The sequence below is a fragment of the Bubalus kerabau genome, chromosome 18 (genome assembly GCF_029407905.1).
Source record: "Bubalus kerabau isolate K-KA32 ecotype Philippines breed swamp buffalo chromosome 18, PCC_UOA_SB_1v2, whole genome shotgun sequence".
Lineage (NCBI taxonomy): Eukaryota > Metazoa > Chordata > Mammalia > Artiodactyla > Bovidae > Bubalus > Bubalus kerabau.
In genome coordinates this window covers 15,929,938-15,952,209 of record NC_073641.1, presented here as the reverse complement: position 1 = coordinate 15,952,209, position 22,272 = coordinate 15,929,938, and the positions used below count along the sequence as shown (strand labels likewise).

The 22,272-nt window shown below is 36.7% G+C and overlaps 2 protein-coding genes across 2 annotated transcripts in view; one reads left to right on the top strand and one right to left on the bottom strand.

The window, feature by feature from the left end:
- Window positions 1-22,272, top strand: part of PPWD1 (peptidylprolyl isomerase domain and WD repeat containing 1) — a 284,360-nt gene that overhangs the window by 161,599 nt on the left and 100,489 nt on the right. The window lies entirely within an intron of this gene.
- ADAMTS6 (ADAM metallopeptidase with thrombospondin type 1 motif 6) overlaps window positions 1-22,272 on the bottom strand; it is a 274,203-nt gene that overhangs the window by 229,735 nt on the left and 22,196 nt on the right. Inside the window, exons 4-6 of the mRNA XM_055554447.1 lie at window positions 20,917-21,128; window positions 20,398-20,481; window positions 19,751-19,896 (exon numbers count right to left, since the gene is read on the bottom strand). Coding sequence (XP_055410422.1) covers window positions 19,751-19,896; window positions 20,398-20,481; window positions 20,917-21,128 — 442 coding nt within the window. The remainder of the gene's footprint in view (window positions 1-19,750; window positions 19,897-20,397; window positions 20,482-20,916; window positions 21,129-22,272) is intronic.

The window sequence follows — 22,272 nt, the reverse complement described above, 5'->3', positions numbered from 1 at the left end:
GCATTTCCCGTAAAATCCGGAGAAGGCAATGGCACTCCACTCCAGTACTCTTGCCTGGAGAATCCCATGGACGGAGGAGCCTGGTAGGCTAGAGTCCACGGGGTCGCCAAGAGTCGGACAGGACTAAGCGACTTCACTTTCACTTTTCACTTTCATGCACTGGAGAAGGAAATGGCAACCCACTCCAGTATTCTTGCCTGGAGAATCCCAGGGACAGAGGAGCCTGTTGGGCTGCTGTCTATGGGGTCGCAGAGTCAGACACGACTGACGCGACTTAGCAGCAGTAGCAGTCCCTAAAATCAAGAACAAGACAAGGGTGCCCACTCTCACCACTACTATTCAACATAGTATTGGAAGTCCTAACCACAGCAATCAGAGAAGAAAAAGAAAAAGGAATCCAGACTGGAAAAGAAGTAAAACTCTCAGTTTGCAGATGACATGATGCTCTACATAGAAAAGACACCATCAGAAAATTACTAGAGCTAATCAATGAATATGGTAAGTTGCAGCATGTAAAATTAATACAAAGAAATCCCTTGCATTCCTGTACACTGACAATGAGAAAACAGAAAGAAAAATGAAGGAAACAATCCCATTCACCATTGCAACGAAAATAATAAAATATTTAGGAATAAATTTACCTAAAGAAACAAAAGACCTATATATAGAAAACTATAAACCACTGATGAAAGAAATCAAAGATGACACAGATAGATGGAGAAATATAACATGTTCACAGATTGGAAGAATCAATATAGTGAAAATGAGTATACCACCCAAGGCAATCTAGAGATTCAATGCAATTCCTATCAAGCTACCAGCAGTATTTTTCACAGGACTAGAACAAATAATTTCACAATTTGTATGGAAACACAAAAAACCTCAAATAGCCAAAGCAATCTTAATAAAGAATAATGGAACTGGAGGAATCAACCTACCTGACTTCAGACTATACAACAAAGCTACAGTCATCAAGACAGTATGATTCTGACACAAAGACAGAAATATAGATCAACAAACAAAACAGAAAGCCCAGAGATAATTCCACACACCTATGGACAACTTATCTTTGACAAAGGAGGCAAAAATACACAATGGAGAAAAGACAATCTTTTTAACAAGTGGTGCTTGGAAAACTGGTCAACCACCTGTAAAAGAATGAAACAAGAACACTTTCTAACACCATACACAAAAATAAACTCAAAATGGATTAAAGATCTAAATGTAAGACCATAAACTATAAAACTCCTAGAGGAAAAAATTGGCAGAACACTCTCTGACATAAATCACAGCAAGATACTCTGTGACCCACCTCCCAGAGTAATAGAAATAAAAGCAAAAATAAACAAATGTGACCTAATTAAACTTAAAAGGTTTTGCACAACTAAGGAAACTGTAAGCAAGGTGAAAAGGCAGCCTTAAATAAAAGCAAACAAAACAACTGACAAAGAATTAATCTCTAAAATATACAAGCAGCTCACGCAGCTCAATACCAGAAAAATAAACAACCCAATCAAAAAATGGGCCAAAGAACTAAACAGACATTTCTCCAAAGACATACAGATGGCTAACAAACACATGAAAAGATGCTCAACATCACTCATTAACAGAGAATGCAAACCAAAACCACAATAAGGTACCATCTCATGCCGGTCAGAAAGGCTGCTATCAAAAAGTCTACAAACAATAAATGCTGGAGAGAGTGTGGAGAAAAGGGAACCCTCTTACACTGTTGGTGGGAATGCAAACTAGTACAGCCACTATGGAGAAAAGTGTGGAGATTGCTTAAAAAACTGGAACTAGAACTGCCATATGACCCAAGCAATCCCACTACTGGGCATACACACTGAGGAAACCAGGATTGAAAGAGACACGTGTATCCCAATGTTCACTGCAGCACTGTTTACAATAGCTTGTACATGGAAGCAACCTAGATGTCCACTGGCAGACAAATGGATAAGAAAGTTGTGGTACATATACACAATGGAATGTTATTCAGCTATAAGAAAGAACACATTTGAGTAAGTTCTAATGAGGTGGATGAAACTGGAGCCTATGATACAGAGTGAAGTCAGAAAAAAACCCAGCAATACAGTATATTAACACATATATATGGAATTTAGAAAGATGGTAATAATGACCCTGTATGTAAGACAGCAAAAGAGACACAGATGTGAAGAACAGAATTTTGGACTCTGTGGGAGACGGTGAGGGTGGGATGATTTGAGAGAAGAGCATTGAAACATGTATATTACCATATGGGAAACAGATGACCAGTCCAAGTTTGATGCATGAAGCTGAGCACTCAAAGCCAGTGCACTGGGACAACGCAGAGGGATGGGATGCGGAGAGAGATGGGAGGGGGTTTCAGGGCTGGGGGACATGTGTACACGCATGGCTGATTCATGTCAACGTATGGCCAAAACCACCACAATACTGTACAGCAATTAAACTCCAATTAAAATAAATTTTTTAAAAAAGTGTACAATTCAGTCATTTTATTGTATACACAAAATGGTCCAGAATATTTTCATCATTATAGCAAAAGAAACTTTGTACTCATGAGTAGTCACTCTGCATTTCTTCTTAGCCCTAAGCAACACCTAATCTATGATTTGTTTCTCCACTTTCTTTTATTCTGGACATTTCATATAAATGGAACCATATAATATATATGTATGAATGTATATGCACACACACACACATATATATATACACACACACACACAGAGCCTTTCTATTTGACTTCTTGCACATAATATAATGCCTTCAATGTTCATTAATACTACACCATGAAACTGTTTATTTAACTTATATGCAGAGTACATCATGAGAAACGCTGGACTGGAAGAAACACAAGCTGGAATCAAGATTGCCGGGAGAAATATCAATAACCTCAGATATGCAGATGACACTACCCTTATGGCAGAAAGTGAAGAGGAACTCAAAAGCCTCTTGATGAAAGTGAAAGTGGAGAGTGAAAAAGTTGGCTTAAAGCTCAACATTCAGAAAACGAAGATCATGGCATCCGGTCCCATCACTTCATGGCAAATAGATGGGGAAACAGTGGAAACAGTGGCAGACTTTATTTTTCTGGGCTCCAAAATCACTGCAGATGGTGACTGCAGCCATGAAATTAAAAGACGCTTACTCCTTGGAAGGAAAGTTATGCCCAGCCTAGATAGCATATTCAAAAGCAGAGACATTACTTTGCCAACAAAGGTCCATCTAGTCAAGGCTATGGTTTTCCCTGTGGTCATGTATGGATGCGAGAGTTGGACTGTGAAGAAGGCTGAGTGCCGAAGAATCGATGCTTTTGAACTGTGGTGTTGGAGAAGACTCTTGAGAGTCCCTTGGACTGCAAGGAGATCTAACCAGTCCATTCTAAAGGAGATCAGTCCTGGGTGTTCATTGGAAGGACTGATGCTAAAGTTGAAACTCCAGTACATTGGCCACCTCATGCGAAGAGTTGCCTCATTGGAAAAGACCCTGATGCTGGGAGGGATTGGGGGCAGGAAGAGAAGGGGACAACAGAGGATGAGATGGCTGGATGGAATCACTGACTCGATGGACATGAGTTTGAGTGAACTCCGGGAGTTATTGATTGGCAGGGAGGCCTGGCGTGCTGCAATTCATGGGGTCGCAAAGAGCTGGACATGACTGAGCAACTGAACTGAACTGATCCTCTTTTTGACTATTATGAATAATGTTATTAGTAATAGTGGACAAGCCCTGGGTGTTCTTTGGAAGGAATGATGCTAAAGCCGAAACTCCAGTACTTTGGCCACCTCATGTGAAGAGCTGACTCATTGGAAAAGACTCTGATGCTGGGAGGGATTGAGGGCAGGAGGAAAAGGGGATGACAGAGGATGAGATGGCTGGAGGGCATCACCTACTCGATAGACGTGAGTTTGAGTGAACTCCGGGAGATGGTGATGGACAGGGAGGCCTGGCGTGCTGCGATTCATGGGGTCACAAAGAGTGAGACACGACTGAGCGACTAAACTGAACTGAACTGAACTGAACTTGGACATTAATTTTTCAATTCTCTTAGATTTATGCCTAGGAATGGAATTACTGAATCATACAGTAATTCTACATTTAACTTTTGAATAACTACCACATTGTTTTTTTTCCAACAAATTCAAACTGTATTCCAAAATGACTGTACCAATGTGCATCTATATCATCAATACAAGAGGGTTCCAATTTCTCCACACTATCACCAAAACTTGTTATTCTGTCGTTTTGATTACAATCATCCTAGTGGGGTGAAGTCCTTTCTAATTGTAGTTTGATTTGCTTTTCCCTAATGATCAATGATGCTGAACATCTTTTCATGTGTTTGTCGGCCATTTGCATATCTTCTCTGAAGAAATGTGTATTGAATATTTTACCCAATTCTTAATTGAATTCTAGTGTAAAATTTCAATATTATTTAAAGAACAAAAGATTAGAACTGAACAATAAGGAAGAAAAATTATAGGATACAATATCAATAGGTTATTATTTAAAAAAAACAAATTTCCTCTAAATAAGCATCAAAGAAGTCACATGAGATAACGAATTAAAGTTAAAATTCTGTTTAGGTTCTCTAATTTTCCTAACAGTAATACAGTACACCCCCTCATCCATCTTGCTTTCAGAACATGTGCAAATGGGCAGGAAACTCTTGGTTATTTTCTGGAGAAAAGGAATGATCTCAGGGAAAAGCCCCCAAAACACTGACACTTTTGCTCCCACACACAAAAAAAGTCAAACAACTTGAACTCACCTTAGGGAACTCACCTTATGGAAGCCCTCCTCAACAAGCCCTACCCAATGTAAATAAGGTTCCCAATTAGCATTTTTTCAATATAAACAGACAGCTAAGGGTGCTCATGGAAAGACAAAGCACAAATAAGTGAGAAAAGAGTGAGTGTGCTTGTACCTATAGCAAATATTCTCATAGAAACTAAACTCTTTACCACTTCTTTTACTTGCTAGTGTTTATTATTTACATGTGCTGTTTCCTTTGCCTAAAACATATATATGCTCTTGTCATTTCCTCCTCCAGCAGGCTTCATCCTTCAGAATTTTTAAATCAAGTCACCTTATTAAAGAGACTTTTCATAGTTTATATATATATCACATGCATTTCTTTGTTTACTTATTTATAATCTATTTCCCTCTGTAGAATATAAGCTGTGACCAGATTTTTATCTCAGTCACTGTGATCCCAATAATTTGCACACAGTAAACACTCCATAAATGCTGAATATATGTTAATGTTGTAGAATGTCTTAGTGAATGAATAAATGCAGCTTTAAGATATTTCTTAGAAGAGATAACAATTTCTTTACACTTTAAGATTATTTTTAAATTGTTTACTTATTTATTTTTCCATTGCAGCCCTATAGAGCCCAATAAACATCTCTTCTTAGTTTTTGCTTTCTCAATTACCCTTTGTCATTAGTAAAATGGAAAAGTTTATTTTTTGAAGAAACTTTTGAAAAGTTACTGTATTATTTCAAGTGTTTCTTTTAGGCCCCTAAACTCATTCGGAATTTAAACCCAAAACTTCAGAAAAACGGACTGGTTGGCAGGATCCCCTGAATACATCATTTACCTTGACAAGAACCATAATTCATCTTCTTTCCTCTTAATAGTGTTTTTAAGTTTGTATATTTTGCTAATATAGCTCATGACATACATAAACTATGAGGAGGCAGGAACAAAGATATGAGAGATTAGCAAACAAAAAATATCAATTTAAAGCAAGGAAATAGAGGAAACGCCTGAAAATTCTGTAATAGCTAAATATATATTAATTTCCCAGTATCAAGTTATAATTTCTCAATATTAGTTCCCTAATTGGACCCTCATTCACTTTTTATGACAGGAAAAAAGACTATAATTGCCATTCAAGGACAACCTGAAAAAAGAAAAGCTGCAGAAAGAGCAGGTTTAAAGGAAAGACTGGGAATCTGGTTTAGTTTGAGACACATGGAGATGTCAACTATGCAACTTGATAAAAAAAAAATACAGAGTTTAGGGGAGGGACCCAGCTGATGAAGTATATTTAAATATAAATGGTGCTTAAAACTGTATAGACATACCTAACCCTATAGATGGTACTTAGAATCATGAAAAAAAAAATAATAATAAGATCACTAAGTGTAAATGTAAGCTGAGAAGAGACTGAGAGAGAAATTGGTAAAAGATGTAAACACTACTTTTTCTTATTCTAGAAAAACTTTTCAGAATTATTTCTATCAACATTTCTTTAACATAGGCCTATTATTAAGGTGCTGAGAATTTATGAAATGAGAAAGATATCATTTATAGGGATGCTGATTTTTGATAGCTTTGGGGGGAGTGGATAAGAAAGATAAGGTGAATTTAGTAAATATGTCCCAAAAGAATCCAGTGTAAAATTACCAAAAAAGACGAAGAACCTATCGTAAAGTGGAGTCTTCCCCTTTTTAAGCCCCAAATCTCCTTTTTCTCTTTCTCCTTTACCCTTTTACATCACTCATCAAGAAGTCCTCATCTTCTAACACCAAAACTCAAAGATTTTTGCCTGGCATCCAATTCTTCAGGATAACAAGAAAAAGGAAAATGAAATGCTAATTCAAATGGTTCTAAAAAGCCTTTCTAAACTGGAGAGAAAAGAGGCATTGAATTTTTTTTCTACCCATTTTTCACTGCTTTGCATATATTAGCACTTAAGTCTCTCTCTCTCTCTCTCTCTCTCTCACACACACACACACTCACACTCACACACACACACAATCTATCCTCATACCCTTTCCAGGGACATATTTTGAATTTGCTCATGTCACTTTTCTGTTAAATTTCTACAGTATCATCCATTATGAAAAGAGAATAGAAGCTAATTCTTTTTCTTCTCAAAACCTGATTGTATCTAACATACAGTTAGTAACAGCTCCAAATTATTACTATGCCTCCCTACAAGGTACCACCTACTTAAAAGGATAATATGAAAACATTATGAAGAATTTTGTCAATACATTCTAAATTTAGATGAAATATATTTCCTGAAAGACTGAAACTACCAAACCACATTGAATAAGATAGTCTTAATAGCCTCACATCTCAGGGACGTCTCTGGTGCTTCAGTGGTTAAGAATCCACCTTCCAATGCAGGGGACAAAGGCTTGATCCTTAGTCAGGGAACTAAGAGCTCAAATGACTCAAAGAAAAGATTCCCACGTGCTGCAACTAAGAACAGATGCAGCCAAGTAAATAAATAAACAAATACATGTGTATTTTTTAAAAGCCCTATATCTCTGAAAGATTTGAATTGGTAGCTAAAAATTACCCCACAAAGAAAATTCCAGGTCCAGAGAGCTTCATTTGTGAATTCTATAAAACGTTTACAGTGAAACAATATTGATTCTGTGTGAGTTTTTTCCAGAAAATTGAAAAGGAAACAATGTTCTCTAACTCACACTGCGAGGTCAACATTACCCTCTTAATACCAAAACCAGATAAAGACATTATTAACAAACACTACAGGACAATATCCCTCAAACATGCATGTGTGCGTGCAAAGTCACTTCAGTTGTGTCCAACTCTTTGCAACACTATGGACTATAACCCGCAGGCTCCTCTGTCCATGGGATTCTCCAGGCAAGAATACTAGAATAGGTTGCTGTTTTACCACTGAGCCACTTGGGAAGCCCATTTTGCATATAGATGCAAAAAACTATAAATAAAATTTTGGCAAATCTTATCTAATGGTATACTAAAAAAATAACATACATTACGACCAAATTGGGCTTATCTCAGAAACTTAAGTTGACACAATGTTCTAAACCAATCAGTGCAATTCACTGTATTAAGCTAAAGAATGAAAAATCATATATATAATCATCTCAATAGATGCAGAAAAGGCATTTAACAAAATCCAATATCCATTCCTGATAAAAACTCTCAGAGAACTAGGTATAAAAGAGAACTTTGCTAGCCTGACTGAAGGGCATTTACAAGAACCCTACAACTAACATCACAATAATGAAAGATGAAAAACTTTCCCACTAAGATCAGGAAGGAACAAGACAATGATGTCTGCTTTCGCCACTGTGGGCAGACAGCAAACTAGCCAAGATGGCATGTTTAGGGTCTCATACTCCACGTTTTGTAAATAATGACTATGTAACAGCTGAGATCATTTACAGCACTGAGCATAAGTGTCACAAGGTACTCCCTCGGACACAGGCTACTTCTGATATATGGGCTCCACCTAAAAAGCGGCAGCATTACTGCTGCATCACGACTGTGTCCATTGGGTCAGCAACAAGAGAAGACAGCCTGTCTACTGATATGGCTGCTCTGTCAGCCAGGAGAGAACACTGTTATGGCTGCTGTGTCAGACAGAAGAGAATAAATGTGTCTGCAGTTCCTACAGCTCCTCAAATTTTCTTCGAGTCTCTCAGATCACGCCTTGCCTACCATAGGTTCAGCGAACAGTGCACACAATGGGATACAGCAAGACAACTGGTGCTGCAATACAGTCAGCTTTATTCCACACTGTACTGGAGAGGATAGTCAGTGAAACAGGCAAGAAAAAAAAATCTTTCATGATTAAAAGAGAAAAGTAAAAATATCTCTAATCTTAAAAATCATTATCATCTTTGTAGAAAATACCACTGGAATCTTAAAAAAAAAAAAAAAAAAAAAAAACAAGCTACTTAAAGTAATAAGGGCTTCCCTTGTGGCTCAGCTGGTAAAGAATCTGCCTGCTGGAGACCTGGGTTTGATCCCTGGGTTGGAAAGATTCCCTGGAGAAGGGAATAGCTACCCACTCCAGTATTCTGGCCTGGAGAATTCCATGGACTGTCTAGTCTATGGGGTTGCAAAGAGTCGGACATGACTGAGCAACTTTCACTTAAAGCAATAAACTTAGCACAGTTACAAAAATCAACTGCATTTTAATATATTGAAAGTGAAAGTGAATATACTGGTGATGAACAATAAGTGGATTTTAAAAAACAGTATCATTTACAATAACATCAAAAAAGGACAAGAGGTGTGAAAACACTGAAAACCACAAAACATTCTTGAGAAATTAAAGACCTAAAGAAATGGAGAAATATACCCTGGCTATAAGTGGGAAGAAGTCTCATTATTAAGATATCACAAAGTCCAGCTCAAATCCAAGAGAAGCTGATTGCACAAAGTTATGAACATCAGGAGGCAGAGATAGCTGGGGACCATCTTAGAAGACTGCCTACCATGGGCACCAATATTAGTAAAGTATCTCCATATGAATTTTTGTTGAATACCCTTGTAATTCCTCTAAAAGTACTCTGGAACCAAACTACCTGGTTTACATTCTGGGTCTTCTAACTAATGTGTGAGCTTGCCAATCATTTAACTTCTCCATGCCTCAGCTTCCTCATCTATAAAATAGAGATAATGATAGAACCTATCTCATGCAGTTATTGAGAAGTTTAAATGATTAAATATAATTCTGTAAAGCACCAAGTATTTGGCACACAATAAAAAAGTGCATAAATACATCCATACAAACAACATAAAAATTTACTTACTATTAAAGTATTGATTATAACATATCTTTCTTAGATTTAACTATTTAGTGATGCCCATTATAAATAAAACACAGTTTTAGGCAACATGTATACAAAGACAATTTACTAAATTGCATGCTATTTAATCTTCAGGGACTGAAGAAAAAGTATCTTCCTATTTCCATTTTTTAACCAAAGTTTAACAAGCAAACATACATAACGTCTGGGATGACCATAATCTTGTTTACCTGGTACTAGTTTTGTGCCTATTATTTGGCCGAAACTGTCAATGGTACCCTCTTTTACTCCTAAAGTGTCCCAGATTGCACAAAAATTAGGGTCACACAAGTGTGTCATAATCCTCAAATGGAATGGAAACTGAATCTAGATAAATACATCTACATAAGGGACAAATAAGCCAGGGATAAAGAAAAAAAGAAAAAGACAAAAAAAAAAAAAAAACCTGAAAAAGGAAGAAGAAAGGTAGGCGGCAGGACAGCTAAGAGTGGTAGAGCCAGGGTGCTAAGAGAATAATAAATGCTTCAAATGTCAAAATAAAAAAATCAATATACCCACAACCTGAAATCAAGATTCCTTTTTTGCCTGTAAACACGGCATATTCTTAAAAGCTTAACAATACTTCATAAAAAATTTAACTGGCATTTCCTTAAGGATTAAAAAATCCATAAATGAATACCAAATAAATATTAAGGTACCATATTTAATTTCCCTTTCCTCTGTTTTTAATATATAATCAAAAAGTCGATATATAATTCTCAAAGTCTTTAAATTTTTTTTTAAATTTATTTAAACCTGTATGCTACAGGCCAAGTTTTAGCAAGAAACCATTTTATAGCTATTTTTAATCTCCCACCTGAAAACATTAGTTGACTCTGGAAATTCTAATCCCTTTAAAACCCAGCAGCATCAAAGCAAACAGTCATGATCCCTTAAGAGGATAAATATGCTGATTTTAATTAAAGACTAAATTATGTCACTTGGTGTATAATTTTTGCATCTGTACTATGAGTAGTATTTATATATCATGTGCATTTCATTAATGAAAAATTGAAAAGAAATTATATATTTTGAAGAAAAGCCTATTGACAGAGACACTTTTAAAAGAGCTGTACCTTGAATTTTCCAAGAATTTAAGATAATAGGAAAAAAGTCCTGGTATGTGCTACTATAGGATGAACCTTGAAAACACTATGCAAAGTAAGAGTTATTCAGTCACTCAGCTGTGTCCAACACTTTGTAACCCCATGGAATTTTCCAGGTAAGAATACTGAAGTGGGTTGCCACTTCCTACTCCAGGTGATCTTCCCAACCCAAGTTTCAAACCTGCGTCTCCTGCTTTGGCAGGTGGATTCCAGTAACTGTGGTTACTTATTTTAAAAAGCAAAAATACTGAATGGTATGACTAGGCTTATTACGCTAGTTTAAAAATAGGCCAAGTACTAGCACTGCATTCTCCTCATGCTAACAATGGTAATTTAAAATAGTGAATATTAAACATGTGGGCTCCATAGCTAACCCACAGAATCTCCACCCCAAATGTTAATGTCTGTGTATCAGATGTCCACTCTGTGTGTACTATGAAAGTTTTATTTATGCCAGTCACAAAAGACTATACATTGTCAGTTCAGTTCAGTCCCTCAGTAGTGTCCAACTCTTTGTGACTCCATGAACTGCAGTACATCTAGCCTCCCTGTCCATCACCAACTCCCAGAGCTTGCTCAAACTCATGTCCGTTGAGTCAGTGATGCCATCCAACGATCTCATCCTCTGTTGTCCCCTTCTTTTCCTGCCTTCAATCTTTCCCAGCATCAGGGTCTTTTCCAATGAGTCAGTTCTTCGCATCAGGTGGCCAATGGATTGGAGCTTCAGCTTCAGCATCAGTCCTTCAAATGAATATTCAGGACTGATTTCCTTTAGGATGGACCGGTTGGATCTCCTTGCAGTTCAAGGGACTCTCAAGAGTCTTCTCCAACAGCACAATTCAAAAGCATCAATTCTTCAGTGTCCAGCTTTCTTTATAGTCCAACTCTCACAACCATACATGACTACTGGAAAACCACTGCTTTGACTAGATGGACCTTTGTTGGCAAAGTAATGTCTCTGCTTTTTAATATGCTGTCTAGGTTGGTCATAACTTTTCTTCCAAGGAGCAAGCATCTTTTAATTTCATAGCTGCAGTCACCATCTATACTATACACTGTATGATTCCCTTTATATGAAGAGTTTATAATAAACAAAGCTGAAGTAAATTACCACTTGCCTCAGGCTGGAGCTTGGGTGGGGAGGATGAAGGGAATGGGGAAAATGTTCTAAAATTATGTGATGGTTGTACAACCCTGTAAATATACTAAGACTACTGAATCATATACTTTAAATGGGTAAACTGTATGGTCTATGAAATACTATTTCAATAAAGCCATTACCAAAAGGGAAGTACTTAGATTATAATATCTATTCAAAATATATACTGTTATATAATATCTTAAAGATGCAAAATATGATTCTGATGCATGTTTAGGGGAGAAAACTATGAAATATATGCATTAGTCATGTTAATTTGCCCAAAACAATGATGCAAGTACACTTATGTCACTAAATTTTCTACTTATTTTCAGACTATAGATTTCTTGAATGTCTTTGACTCAAGATAAATTTAAAAATTGACTTGACTTTAAATTTATGGTGGATATTTCCTGACTTCATGTAGAAATATAAATATTTTTTTAAAAATTTGTCAAATTGTAGAGTTTTACTCCTAAATAACATTAATTAACAATTTTTTGATACCAATAAGGATTATCTAAAATTTTTGTAGCAAGTGTAACATTTTAAGTGTACACACAGTTCTATGTTATCTTCTTAAATTCTGTTTCTAGAATATCAGGTGCAAACTATTAATCACTTCTTGAACTAATTATATCATGTCATACTCAATTATTTTGAAAGAGTTAATAAATGTCAGGTTGATTTAGATGAGCACTAATAACTGTCAGATAATCCAAATAGATCTAGCCTACAAAAGCAAGCTATGTAAGTTACTACTATTTTAACTAAAAACAGATCACAAAAATGGAAGATAAGTTTCAATAATCTACCATTATTCAAAAAAGCACCACATGGTCATATTTTGACAAATTTATACATGATGGCACTATCTCTGGTATTCAAAACTAAAATGTCAGGTAGTTGATATACCATAGAGAAGTAATCAATGCAAGTATATCAGTTCAGAAAGTGACATGAAACTGCTCTTTGATGGGGCATAATATTAAGATTGAATAAAGCAAGATGGTGAAGTAGGAAATATCAACCTTCATCACCCAATAGAAAACAATTAGATAGCAATCCACAAATGAAAATGGTCCTGAAAGGGCTTGAGTCTAAGTCTAATTAAGAAACTACAGTAACATGTCTTGATGGTGGCTCAGACGGTAAAGCGTCTGCCTGCAATGTGGGAGACCCAAGTTAGATTCCTGGGTTGGGAAGATCCCCTGGAGAAGGAAATGGCAATCCACTCCAGCACTCTTGCCTGGAAAATCCCATGGACAGAGAAGCCTGGTAGGCTACAGTCCACGGGGTCGCAAAGAGTCGGACCCGACTGAGCGACTTCACTTTCTTTCACCTTCACAGTAACATTAATAGGGCAAAAAATAAAGGGTAACTGCAAAGAAAGGGGAGAAGGCAATGGCACCCCACTCCAGTACTCTTGCCTGGAAAATCCCATGGACAGAGGAGCCTGGTAGGCTGCAGTCCATGGGGTCGCCAAGAGTTAGACATAACTGAGCAAGTTCACTTTCATTTTTCACTTCCATGCATTGGAGAAGGAAATGGCAACCCACTCCAGTGTTCTTGCCTGGAGATTCCCAGGGACAGGGGATCCTGGTGGGCTGCCATCTATGCGGTCACACAGAGTCGGACATGACTGAAGTGACTTAGTAGCAACAGCAGCAGCATAGAAAGGATCACTGGGGAGATCAGCTTACTGAAGATGTCTAAAGGCAACTAGGAACAAAGAGGAAAGGTGGAAACTATCAGCCACAATACTGAAGAGCCCTCACAACAGCTGCTCTCAAGGAGACTGGCAGTTTTTACCATCCAAGTAATTAAGTTATTGCTGTCACAGATCTTGGGGAAGGAGATGTCACTGTGCTTACCCCAAGAAAGAGCCACTGTTATTCTGGCCTGGGAAAAGAACTTCCAGCTCTCCCCGACCCTGAGCACATCCGGGACACTACAGCGTCTAGTTGCTCCCCTTGTTCCCATACGCCAGACCTGGATCTAGGGCCACTTTGTGATACCCATGCACCAGACTCCAGCTCTGCCACTGGTGCACACATGACCACATCTTAAGACTTGGAGGCACTGTCACTTCCAGCTAGCCAGCACCTGGACCCAAATGCCATCACTGCTCTCTAAGTGCCATGCTTCAGACGCCATCTACATGGCTAATTCACACACATCTACAACTCATACATCACTGCTGTTGTGGTATAGCCAGCACACCAACCCCAGAGCCGCTGTCACTCTGCAAGCACTATCTTTTCAGTCCCCAGCTCTATGACTGCTCCACAGGTGCCCACACGTCAGACACCAGCAATGGTGTAGGCTCTTCCAAGCCAGACCCAATACCAAGAGGAATCCCTTGCACAATGATAAGCCCTGTGAGAGAAAAAGAGATCAGCTGGTCTCCAGCAGCCTTTGCTGCTGCTGCAGGGGTCTTGACCATTGGGGACTCCTGCAATCTTCACCAATGCTAACCTCAACTGATGAAGCTGCCTGAAGACTACACTGCTGGGCCTTCTCCAGAGCTAAAAATGATTTAGCTTTAAGGATACATACAGACTGAAAGCGAAGGGAAGAAAAAACATATAAAAGATATTTCATGTAAAGAGAAAAGATAAACTCATATCAGACAAAACAGGCTTTTTAAGTCAGAAGCTGAAAAAGAGACCAAGAAGGTCATGATATAATGATAAAGGGATCAATTCATCAAGAGCATTTAACTGGAAATATATACATACTCCAAAATCAGAGCACCTTAACATATTAAGCAAATACTGGAAGATCAGAAGGTAGAAATAGGCAGCAATGCAATACTAGTAGGAATTTTAATATCTCACTTTCAACAATGGAGATATATCTCCACAAATATATATATCAGCTCATAATGTATATGTATGTCAAATCATCACATTGTACACTTTAGATATACGTAATTTTGCTTGTCAATTATACCTCAGTTTTTCTTGTTCATTTTGGACATGCTTCACGGCTTGTGGAATCTTAGTTCTTTCACCAGGGATTGAACCAAGGCCCTCGCAGTGAAAAGACCAAAACCTAACCACTGGTGCATGCATGCTAAGTTGCTTCAGTCATGTTTGACAATTTGTGACCTATACATGGCATTCTCTAGGCAAGAATACTGGAGTGGGTTGCCATGCCCTCCTCCAGGGGATCTTCCCAACCCATGGATCAAACCCGCATCTCCTGTGTCTCCTACATTGGCAGGCAGGTTCTTTATTATCAGGAAGCCCTGCTAACCACTAGACGGCCAAGGAATTATCAGCTTCAGTTTTTTTAAAAAAACGTTAGCTGGTTCGGCGAACACGCTGAGAGTAAAAATGGTTCTCCGGTGGTTCCCCAGTAGTCTGCTGCGGAACCTTCGCCAAACCAGGAGGAGGCTGCCGCCTGCGCCGTCTTTGCACAGCTACCGCGTGCAGGCTCCTGATTCTCGAAGGAGGGTCCGAGGCACCACGAGGGAGTTAAAACGTCCACCGGTGTGTTATTTTTAAAAGAAGGCCTGAGAGCTTTGGAAGCCCAGCCAGGGCAGTACCCCTTCACAGAGATTCCAGGCTAACCTGGTGACTGAAGGCCTAAGGTTTAGAATTCTCTTGGAGAAGCACTTTTGGGGTGGCTGGGATGTCCAGGTGGTGGTTCCTGCCACTTCAGCAACAGGCTGTGACAAGAAGTGGAGAGCAGCATGCCTTCTACCTGGTACTGTGTTTTAGGATTTTGCTGATGCAGAGGATGTCCTACCTGGTGTTGCTCAGATCCTTGGAACTTCACATGTTTCCTGCATGAACCTGTGTGAGCAGCTGTCAAACTCCGGTGCAGAGGGGATGGGCTGATTAGAAGTTTGGGGACCAAAATCAATTAGGTGATCTTTATTAGAAAGATTGCAATAAAATGTTTTAAAGCAAATAAAAATAGGTGGGTCTGAGTAAAAACAGGAGGGTACAGAAAGGTTTAGGGATGTGAGAGTGAATGAGCATCAGTTGACATCTAGCTGTATGTACCTCTTTCCAGCTACATTACAAAAAACTAAAATTAGGTTTGTCATATATTGACACCAGTGTGAGGATTTCTAGATGGAGTACCATAATATTTTTAATATTTGAGGTTTTAATTATACTATTAACACAATCATCCAGTTTTCTTTTGATGAATTGGTGAAAACATAGGTTGTCTGGATATATTCTTAGAAGAATAATAATCCTGGTGGTTGTCAGGAGCTGGGAATGAGGAAGTGAGGAAGTATTTAATGGGTATTGTTTCACTTTTACAAGGTGAAAGAGTTCATGGGGATGGATGGTGGTGATAATTGCTCAGTGTTATGAACTTAGTTATTACCACTGAACTGTATGCCTAAAAGTGGTAAAGATTTGGGGAGGGATAAATTGGAAGATTGGAATTGATACATACACACCACTAAGTATAAAATAGATAACTAATAAAGACCTGTATAGCACAGGAAATTCAGTGCTCTGTAATAGTCTATAAGAGAAGAGGATCCCAAAGTGTATGTATAACTGATTCAGTTTACTGTATACTTGAAACTAACACATTGTAAATCAACTATACCCCAATAAAATTTTTTTAATGGTAAAAAAAAAAAAAAGTTAGCTAAAGCTAGTTGCGGTATAACAAATTTCACTATATATTATACATACACATATGCTTACACACACAAAAATGTATATGAACATTTTTAAATATATGTATATATTAATCATTTTTAATATGCTCTTTCAGTTCAGTTCAGTTCAGTGGCTCACTCGTATCCAACTCTTTGCAACCCCATGAATTGCAGCACACCAGGCCTCCCTGTCCATCACCAACTCCCGGAGTTCACTCAGACTCACGTCCATTGAGTCAGTGATGCCATCCAGCCATCTAATTAATTCAATACTGCTGATACCAGATAAAACAACAAATTTTCATTTTTTCAATTTTTTTTCTGTCTGCTTATGGTAGTCTGATAGCTTTGTACAGTGCCTTGCTTTAAATTTATATCAATAAAATATCATTTGATAAGAGGAGATAACATTTTTATTTTTATACTTTTTTCCAAAAGTAACTATTATACCTATATAACTAGGTTCCAAATGTTTTTCTGATTAAAACATTTAAATCCCTAGAACAAAATTGAATTCTCGATGAACGCATTATACATTCTCCTTAGTGAGCTGACATTTCAAGCAAGCATAAATCACGATCTTACCTCCAAATGGTGGAATCACAATCCTGAACATGTCAACAAATGAGTTACATGAAGCAATTTTCAAAGTTAATATAAAATCATCTATGGAAGTGTCATAATTACTTTTAATAAAAGTGGTACTATGATATAAACATATATTCAATTTCACAAGTCAAAAATATACAAGAAAGAGTCAAGAACTGGTAAAACTTCCAACCAATAAAAACCTAAATAATATTCAGAAACTCATTTATATAAGCCACTCTGTGGCCCTAATAAAGATAATTACAGATTTTTAATTAAGGTGAAAGTTATTTTGAGACTTTAGTAACAAATCAAAAAGGTATTCTATGCAGTCCCAAAGGGCATTTTCCTAACCTCCATTATGAAATCAATCTAAAATGATATGATATATGAATTCTTTGTAGTATTGACCTTTAAAGTCCTGAGATCATTTCTAGTGCTTTTTGAACATTAGGAGGAAAATTTTAAAAGAAAATTTTGTGTTCAAATCTCAGACATCAAACAGGCGCTCAAAGTAGCTTATAGAAGCAAAGAAGAGTTCTGCAGAGGATCGCAAAAATATCTGGGCCAATTCAGAGTAATAAATCACACAGTTGAATGCTGTAGCCAGTGTAAAGATAGGGTGGCTAACTGCCCAGATATATTTCCCTACTTGAACACTTATAATTTTGCACTCTTAGTATAACTCCTGTCATTTGATGGAAAAGTTAAAAATCCAAGAATTCCTTGGCAGTTCAGTGGTTAGGACTTTGTCCTTTCACTGTGGAGGGGCCAAGGTTCAACCCTCTGGTAGGGGAACTAAGATCCTGCAAGCCATGCAGTGTGGCACAGTCAAGTAAATAAATAAATAGATTTTTCAAAATGCTGAAAACCCAGCACAGATACAATAACAAAAATATGAATCATCAGGAGATTTTTGGGGAGAGGTAGCATTTTATAAATTTAAGTACTATGAGAGTACAGATACCAATGCAAGTATCTGTGATCATTCTGCTAAACATAGATATAGTCCTCCTCTAGTGATTTCATAGAAACTAATCATATCATACAGACCTTTCTATAAAAGTTTCTATATTTGCACAATTCCTAATATATTTTTAACTCCTCAAATATATTTGGGAATCATACCAGACCATAAGACTCTGAAGAACTGAAGAATTTATCAGCCTGATGAGTCAACATATATGAACAAAGAACTTTAAAATGTTGGTTTTATTCAGCAAGCATATCATAAAAAATTTTTTTGGTTTACAATGTGAGGTAGATGAAGTCAATTGTAAGCATAAAAAAAGGTGAAACCAGAAACTTGACAACTCTATTAACAGGCATATTTTTCAAAAAGCTAGTCAGAGAAGGCAATGGCACCTCACTCCAATACTCTTGCCTGGAAAATCCCATGGATGAAGGAGCCTGGTAGGCTGCAGTCCATGGGGTAGCTAAGAGTCGGATATGACTGAGTGACTTCACTTTCACTTTTCACTTTCATGCATTAGGGAAGGAAATGGCAACCCACTCCAGTGTTCTTGCCTGGAGAATCCCAAGGACGGGGGGCCTGGTAGGCTGCCGTCTATGGGGTCGCACAGAGTTGGACACGACTGAAGTGACTTAGCAGCAGCAGCAAAGTCACATTATCATACTGGGCCTCACAGTTCTGATCCTACATACTTCTCCCCGTCTAGAGAGTCTAATGTGGAGTCTGTGGACATACCACAGATGATGTTTATGTTAAATACAGCCTTGCAAATTAAAAAAAAAAAAAAGTAATTCACTTGCCAGGATAGAATAATGCTTCCATTTTGCTTATTTGTCTATTTGTTATAACTTATTTTGTTTTCATTTTTAAATACTAATAAGAGATCAAAGAAAAGCATCTTTAGTTGATTTAAGTATGGTTCTAACCAACCATAATCAAAGTATTACAAAACTAAGACAGACAGCCAAGTATAAACAAAGATAGGATCCTGGACTTGAGCCCTTCTCTTTTACTTAAATATTTTGAACTGGTTTCCTCATTTCTTACATGAGAAAAATAATAACAATATCTACTTTACAGAATTTTTGTTGACGACTAAGGAATAATGTGAATCTGAATATAGGTTTATAAAACTGGAAAGAAATATATGAATTAATTGAGTTATCATCAAGTAATAATTCTGCCTGAAAGACAAGCAACTCAACATACAGTATAGCAAACATGCTTCTTTATGTATCTCTTAATTAAAATGTTTAATTAAATAAGCATTCATCTAAATATACTGCGTAACTACTGATGTCTTCCCTTTTAACAATCTGGAGGTAAGAATAATTAGTATATTTTATAAACAAGAGTAATGACCCACTTTTATGTTTAAGACAGATTTTTCTCATACTTTTCAATTTTGCTTTAGCAAGTATTTTGTTCAATTAACAAAATATGTATGTGTTTCCAGTTAAACTTTATGAATAGACCTTAATAGAAGAAAGATATTTACTAAATTTCTAAGTCAACTCTAAATCTTTTTTTTCTCTTATTTGGTTCATTTAATGGAAACACAATAACAGTGTAATATATTCTTTCTCAGTGGTAAATAATAAAGTACCATTTTGCCTTCTCTACACTCATTACCTGAATGAGGCTTTAGACAGAACCAAATATAGTTACAATATCAAACACAACAATCAAAGGTAAAATACTTTCAACAAACCATACCTAGTAATAAGAACTGCATTATCGTGGTGGGCAATCCCATTTTCTGGAATGGTGTTTCCATCACTTTGGTGGGAGAGAATGGATTTCTGCCATTTACAGAAGCTATCGAGGGACTTGTCTGCATGGTGGTTTATCTCCAAGTTTGGCTGCAATACAACATGCATACCAGAAATGTTCCAAACAAATTACTAAGGTCAGTTGTTAAAACTTTTGAAGACTAAAGTGGGACTATAATTAGACATAGTGGTTTCTAGGAATAACCTCTTGCCAATTTTCATCTCTGTCATATCTGGCCTAGAATTAATTTAATGTATTATTGAACAGCTATTCTTTCCAGTTTCAACTTTAAAGATAATGTGAATATGTGATTATCAGCCTACAAAACCAACCAAAACCACTCTTATAAGGTCTGCCATGCAAATGCTCATCTTTATACTGAAACATATAGCTAACACACACATATATACATCTTGTACATAAGAGGTATACTCTTGTAAACTATTTCAAATTTGCTTAAAATACTAAGTGCTTAGAGCTGAAAGTCATATTCAGCTAGAACTTTCTAAGAATAGCAATAATAAAGTATACTTTTTAATATGTATACATTCTGTTAAGAGTTTTAGACTTATAAACTAACTCATTCTTACCTGATCTTCTGTGAGAACAATTAAACGGGCCACTATAATATTCACAACGTTTCCTAGGCTGGAATCACGGTAAAGTTTGGCAACCTGACCTCCAGAAAATAAGAAAAGACACAAAGTCAGACAAAAATCACAAAGTGATTGTTCAATTTTTTTAGAGTGGTAGAACAATTTTTCATCAAATTAACCACTGTGTGTATAAAAAGGTATTCTTTTATCTCATGTCACTTAGAACTCTACCCTCAAGATATCTTAGTAAAAGGTTTGTTATACAAATCTACTTTAAGAAAAATTTTCTTCTAAAGATGAACTACAACATAGTAATTAAGAGGGTGAGTCAATCTAAATGAACGATAAAGTAACCTTTAAATTTATCTTCCATAGAACTGAAACACTAATAGATCAATTCTAACTTTCAATGAGCTAGTTCTCAAAATTATTTCACAATAAAAATCCATGACCTTAGTCAAAAATCACAACAAATTATTAAGTTAAACAATTATATAGAGGGATCAAACTTACAATATTCATCACACTCAAAATGTAATGTTCAATGTCTCTGCGGCCATGGTAGCCCACCATCATTTTGTCTGCCACTACTAGTGTCTCCACAAACCGCTCAATGCTTACTGATCTCTTCTGTCTCTGGTGGATATATGTGCCATTAATTGGTAGTGAAGAAGGAAAAGCAGATGTGTCATTCAACCACCAAGGTTTGCCACTTCTTAGGAGGTCTACAATAAAAACAATTACATAGTTCACATAGGTTAACTAATTTAACCTACTTATTAACCTACTTTCATGCAGACATGCTTCTCAAACTCTCTAACATATTAAGATTTTTCAAAGTGAGGGAAGGGGATGAGGAAATGCAGTAATGAAAAAATTAAACTCTTCAAATTTTTCAAAATAATCTTACCTGAAAAAATTAATAACATTAAACTGTCCATGAAAACAAAATAAATCTAATAGTTAACTTTAAAAAAGGAATCTTCAAATAATCAGTTCACATTTTTCCAGTGAATGATTATGTCATAATACTTTTAAATTTAAAATCTATACTTTAAACCATCATTTCAAGTTGTTTAAAAAGCAACTATTAAGCATTAACTTTCTAAACAGCCTAAGACAGTTCTGATGAAGAATATTAATATTGCAAAAATCTATTTCTAAAATGCTTTGCAAGTATTTATTTCAAAATAAGATGCTTTTATTAAACTATTTTATTAGAGCAACTTTACTGCTCTAGATAAAGACCCTGACTCAACGGACATGAGTTTGAGCAAACTCAGGGAGATAGTGAAGGACAGGGAAGCCTGGTGTGCTGCAGTTCATGGGGTAGCAAAGAGTCAGACATGACTTACTGACTGAACAACAACAAACGCTCTAGAAATCTCAGTTCTAAAAAGATATGAATTATCTTTTCCATTTAGTTTCACAGTCTAGAACTCTTTATCCTGACAAAGTATCCGATATATTCCTTTTCCAAACTCTAGAGGTAAATGGGATTAGAATCAGAGTTGAAAGACAATGATTCCAACATGACTCACTTTAAACCAGATTTCAGTGTGGATTGTAGCTTTTCTTTTGATTTCTAGACATTTGGTCCTTCAGCACAGAGGAAACTTTTTAGTACTATGGCATTTGTAAACATTTGCCTAACTTATATTCATCTTCATTTAGTAAACTTGAGCAAGTACAGATCCATTGTACACATTTTATTTTTTTTTTTAAGGGAAAACTTTTAACTATAGATTCATTCTTTTTTTTTTTAATTATTTTGGCTGTACTGGGTCTTCACTGAGGCTTTAGTTGCCTCACAGCATGTGAAATCTTAGTTCCCCGACCAGGGATTAAACCTGTGTCCCCTGCTTTAGA